At 46.3% G+C, this 6,000-nt stretch overlaps 1 protein-coding gene across 1 annotated transcript; it reads left to right on the top strand.

The window, feature by feature from the left end:
* Positions 1 to 3,365: 3,365 nt before the first annotated feature.
* On the top strand, positions 3,366 to 5,698 carry LOC137025457 (uncharacterized). The gene is made up of 2 exons (XM_067393353.1): positions 3,366 to 3,982; positions 4,234 to 5,698. The coding sequence occupies exons 1-2, from the start codon at positions 3,366 to 3,368 to the stop codon at positions 5,696 to 5,698; spliced, it is 2,082 nt and encodes a 693-aa protein (XP_067249454.1).
* The last annotated feature ends 302 nt before the right edge of the window (positions 5,699 to 6,000 follow it).

Genomic DNA, 6,000 nt, shown 5'->3' with positions numbered 1-6,000 from the left:
GCCAGTGCGCCGCGTCAGATGGACGAGCCAAGTGCTCAAAAAACACCAGAGACCAGTCTCAAGAGACTGGTTCCCTTAGTAGAATATTTGGAAGAGTGGAAGAATCTCCCGAATGTTTCGAAGTGGGTGCTGCTCATGATAGAACAGGGCTACAGAATTCAGTTCGGTTCACGACCGCCCAGGTTCAACGGGGTGCTTCCTACGGTGGTAACCCCAGAGCAGTCTCTGGTGATGGAGCAAGAAGTAACGGCGCTTTTGCAAAAAGGGGCTATAGAAAGGGTTTCCCCTCCCAGCAAAATGTCGGGCTTTTACAGCCGCTACTTCATTGTTCCGAAGAAGGATGGAGGGTTGCGTCCGATCATAGATTTACGTGTGCTAAATCGATCCGTAAAGAAGCTGAAGTTCAAAATGCTTACACTCAGACAGATCATCCCTCAGATCAGGTCCGAGGACTGGTTTGTAGCGATAGATCTGAAAGATGCATACTTTCATGTATCCATCCATCCTTCACACAGGAAGTTCCTCAGGTTTGCTTTTGGGGGCGAAGCTTACCAATACAGGGTTCTTCCGTTCGGCCTATCCCTCTCACCCCGCACGTTAACGAAGTGCGTGGATGCAGCGCTGGCTCCGCTGAGACTCCAGGGCATCCGCGTGCTGAACTATATTGACGATTGGTTGATATTAGCTCAAACAGAACAATTGGCAGTTCAACATCGAGATGTTGTTCTGTCGCACATGAAGAGGCTTGGGCTGAGGCTCAACGCCAAAAAGAGTGTGCTGGTCCCGTGTCAGGTTGCAAACTACTTAGGTGTAATCTGGGATTCCACCACGATGCAGGCGCAGTTGTCCCCTGCTTGTGTGAGTTCCATTCTCGGGGCCGTGAAAGGGGTGAAGTTAGGCCAGTCACTCACTGTAAAACAGTTTCAGAGACTGGTGGGTCTGATGGCAGCTGCGTCCAACGTTATTACTTTTGGCCTTCTGCACATGAGACCCCTACAGTGGTGGCTCAGGACCAAGGGGTTTTCCCCGAGGGGAAATCCTTTTCGCATGATCAAAGTCACGCGGCGATGCCTTCGTGCTCTGGTCATGTGGAAGAAGCCTTGGTTCCTAACCCAGGGACCCGTGCTGGGGACTTCTGGTCGTCGTGTAATGCTTACGACAGATGCTTCCCTCACGGGCTGGGGAGCGGTCATGAGTGGCCGCTCAGCTCAGGGTCTGTGGGAGGACCATCAGCGCTCCTGGCACATAAATCGGCTGGAGATGATGACGGTGTTCCTTGCACTAAAACATTTCCTCCCCGACCTGAGAGACCATCATGTGCTGGTCCGTACGGACAACACTACGGTGGTCTCGTATATCAACCATCAGGGGGTTTGCGGTCTCGGTCAAATCAATCTTTTTGCCACAGAGGAGTCAGCTCAGTGCCCCCCAGTCTCAATGCTCCCGGGAGTTCTGGAAAAGGTTCGCCAGGAGAAGGTCGACCTAATATTGGTGGCCCCTTACTGGCCGACCAGAATATGGTTTTCGGACATAATGTCTCTACTGCACGGCTCTCCCTTAGAGCTTCCCCTCAGGCAGGATCTCCTGTCTCAAGTGGGCGGCACGATTCTCCATCCCCGCCCAGAAATGTGGAAACTGTGGGCCTGGCCCCTGAGGGGGCAAGGCTCATAGAAACTGGTCTCCCAACCGAGGTTGTGAAGACCATCCTTCATTCCAGAGCTCCCTCCACGAGGAAGTTGTACTTATACAAATGGAAATTGTTCTCTGTGTGGTGTGAACAGCATAATTTGGACCCGGTCCATTCTTCAGTCTCAGACGTGCTTCGGTTCCTTCAGGAAAAGTTCTCGGAAGGTTTAACCCCTTCCATGCTGAAAGTATATGTGGCCGCTATTTCGGCTCATCATATTCCTGTAGGGGGCTCCTCGCTGGGTCGAGACCCCCTAGTAGTACGCTTCCTCCGTGGTGCACTCAGGTTGAGGCCTGTGGTGCGCACAAAGACCCCGACCTGGGACCTCACTATTGTGCTCCAAGGGCTGGCTGAGGCTCCCTTCGAGCCAATAGAGGAGGTGTCAGACAAGTTCCTGACACTTAAAATCTTTCTCTTGGCCGTCTCTTCTTTGAACAGAATTGGTGATTTACAAGCGCTGTCAGTCGCTCCATCTTGTCTTGAGTTTGCGCCTGGTATGGTGAAAGCCTTTCTGCATACCAGGCCGGGCTATGTTCCAAAGGTTCCGACGAGGGTCCCAGGCCCCATTGTACTTGAGGCTTTCTGCCCGCCTCCTTTCGCAAACTTGGATCAGGAAAGGAAGAATCTGCTTTGCCCTGTAAGAGCATTAGATGCGTATGTCCACAGAGCTGCTCTGTGGAGAAAAACAGAACAATTGTTTGTGTGTTATGGGTCCCCTAAGAAGGGGGGCCCAGCATCTAAACAGCGGATGAGCAAGTGGGTGGTCGAGGCCATCTCACTTGCGTATGAGACGGTGGGGCGCCCGTGTCCTTTGATGGTGCGGGCTCTTTCCACGAGAGGTATGGACGCGTCCTGGGCTCTTCTATCTGGTGTCTCTATGGACGACATTTGTGGTGTGGCTGGATGGTCATCCCAGCACACCTTTATCAGATTTTACAATCTTCACCTTAATATCACTCCGGGGGCCAGGGTGCTACAAGATAGCAGCCAGGCACTTGGAGAGACGGCGTAGTTGGGATTGCATTCCCATCATGTCATCCGACGTAGCGTCGATAGTTCCCACGAAAGGGAACGTCTCGGGTTACGAGTGTAACCCTTGTTCCCCGAGTAAGGGAACGAGACGTTACGTCACGTGGCCGTATCTCCTGCATACCTGGTGCGCTTGCTTCAGACAACCTACAGAAGCAAGCGTGCTTTGTGTTCAGGTGTACTTTATAGCTTCCTGATCCGTGACGTCACCCGCCTCTGACATCGCGTCTTTTCATTGGTTGGATACAGAGGTGCTTCACGAACACAAAATACAGAGGGTTCCCATTACGTCATCCGATGTAGCGTCTCGTTCCCTTACTCAGGGAACAAGGGTTACACTCGTAACCCGAGACGTTTTCAAACTGTCAATGTTCTGCTGGAAAATGCTGACACCATTTCTGGACAAAATTAATTTCCCATATTAAAGTCAGAAATAAATTGTCATTAAAATGATCATAAAGAAATTTGAACTCATGTAATGTGATTGTGATTTCTCCTCAGGATTACTGAAAACAGACTAATTGCAGTAAGTGTGAGGTTATTTCACATATTTCCCCCTACCAGTTGTTTAACTTCTTGCTAAAAGAAAACTAACAAACACATTTTTTTTTTTTATTTTGTCTTTGTTTTGAGCAGGAATAGAGAAGCCATGGATTCCAAAATGTCAAAGACAACTCAAAGTCTTACCACTGGTGAGGACATGAGGAACCAAATCAAACTTATGATGCAGCCCTATGCCAACTGGGAAGAGTATCTTACTCCAGCACCTCTGTCTATCGCCATCCTGGGAGAGCTGGTTTTCATCTCGTCCTCAACTGATTTCTCCATCAATAAAAATCATCCTAAAGATGGCTACAAATTCATCAAATACCCTGATTCCTTTCGTGCTTGTCTCATGCAAGTGTGTAACTCTGGTTGGTGGGCATTTAATGAGGCCCATACGAGCATGGATCAGATTCGCCTCCATACTGCCCAAGTTCCAGATTACATGAAGACAGCTGTGAAGATTCTGTTCCAAGGTGATGATGAAGTTGTCAAAGCACATCTTCCTGATCAGCTGGAGAATATCAGAGTCATTGCAGATGAATGTCTGCGGTTGTCTGATGCAACTGAAAAGCGTTTCACTGATGTCATCAGTATCATCCAGGAGCTGCTAGAAGCTTGTGTGAATGCAGAGCACTTCTATGGGGAAGAGATGGAAGCAATCAAGAAGAAACTAGAAGAGGGTAAACTGAGGCAGCAGTCAGCTGAAGAAACCAAAGTCAAGTCAAGTCAAGTCAAATTTATTTATATAGCGCTTTTACAATTGGTAATTGTTTCAAAGCAGCTTTACATATTAGAAGCACAGAAAAAAAGGGAAGTGGTTAAAACTGTACAAACAAGCGTGGTAATATGTAACATATACAAGATGGTGCTACATTAAGCCAATGTCGGCTGACTTCCAGGGGTGGAAAAAAACCCCTAGAAGAAAAACCCAGCGTGCTAGGACTGGGAAAAAAGTCCTAGGACAAAAAAAGGACTGAGAAGGCAGTGAAGGCCATGGAAAGGGAAATAGATGAGGCTCATGAGAGCTACAAGAAAGCTCTGGATTCTCTCCCTGATGGATGGAACATGGTTGGCATGGATTTTGTTGGTGGGATAACACAGAGCATGACAGGTCTGGTTACTGGACTTACATCTGTTATTATTCACCCTGTGAGAATCATGTGCTCTGCAACAACAACGATGGCTGATACTTGGAGCCACATTAGAGATCAGGAAAGTGTAAGGGATGTGGTTGCTGAAATAAATGTATATAGTAAGTCTGCTGAAATTTTAAATTGTGTGCAAATTATCCAGGAACTAATGAATGTGTATAGTGAGGATGATGACATTGACTGGACAAAACTGTATGATCAGAAGCACAAAAATACAAAAACGGATTTCGCAACAGAACAGTTTGTAAGAATCCATGATGATTTAAAGAAAATCCCTGACTGCCCAGCAAAGAAACATGCTAAAAAGATATGCAAAGAGGGAATGGAAATATGCAAGCAACTGGAAAAATATGCACCAGATGGCAAATGTGACAAAGACGAAAGTGAGAAGATAATTCATAAAGTCTTGGAATTGGTCGAGTTGGCCCGTGTTTTTGATTGCAAAAGCAAAGACATCACAAATTCTCCAGCCATTTCTCCAAAACTACCAATGATGCAAAAAGAAGCAAACAAGTCAGAGAACACAAGTGCTTCACAGAAGGCCACAGAGAATGCACGATTCGCCATAGAGCAGACCCGAGCTCAGATGAACAAGACTAGAGAGACCTATGAGAAGTGTGTGGAGAACCTAGAGAAGAACCAGAAGGAACTAACTGATATCCTGGTCACTATGAGAAACTGTGAACTGAAAGAGATTGACTTCAAAACCACAACAGAGATGCTGGTCAAAGGAATGGATGCCATGGGGAGAGTGAAGGAGCAGTGGGAGAAGATGGTTCACTTCTTTCAGATGGTTTCCAACATTGTAAAAACCAGCCTGAGCAAAACTCTCAAAAACTTTGTCTCAACATCAGAGAAAACGCAAGCCCTCTCCTACAATGCAAAGCTCTTCTCAAAAGATCTGCTGTACATTCAAGCCTTCCAAGCCTGTAACATTGCTGGTCTGGTCCATATGATCTCTGGAACATACACAGATGTTTCCAACAAGTACCTGATGGACCGTGTCAGTTCACTGGGTAAACTGATGGCCATGGATAAAAGTAGGCCAGAATTCGAGCGTGAGCGACAAGAGCTCCAGAACTCCTGTGATGAGGCACAAAAAGGCATCTTAAGGCTTGTCCTGGAGAATAAAGAGGAGTTTGACAGGAAGAGCACTGCAAGACTTGAAAGGATCGATCGAGAGCTGCTTGCCATTCTGCCTGCTGCTCCTCCAGAGCAAATCAAGAGTATTCAAGAAGCTGTTCAAGCTGGATTCAGCGAAGAAGAAGAAGCATCATACTACTGAGAGAATCTACCAAATATGTATTTTAAAGCTTGCTAAAAGATCATATAGTTAAGATCAAAGCTTTTCTGTTCAGTAACATGTAATAGTCATGACAGCTCAATTTATCTGCACTAACAGAAGACAACTGATACTGATACTGAAATGTTTAGCACTCTGTCAATCCAAATACGACTAGTTTGAGAAGATTTTAAAAGCTGGTTTAAAAAAAGTGTTTCTTCTGTTTAAATTTTAATTTCATATCATAAGAATATAATAATATCATATAACCAGCTTGAAAATGATTATTGCTAAAACATATTATG

This window comes from Chanodichthys erythropterus, chromosome 2 (genome assembly GCF_024489055.1).
Source record: "Chanodichthys erythropterus isolate Z2021 chromosome 2, ASM2448905v1, whole genome shotgun sequence".
NCBI classification, from domain to species: Eukaryota; Metazoa; Chordata; class Actinopteri; order Cypriniformes; family Xenocyprididae; genus Chanodichthys; species Chanodichthys erythropterus.
Note: the sequence above shows the minus strand (reverse complement) of the source record. Positions and strands in the feature narration are given on the sequence as shown.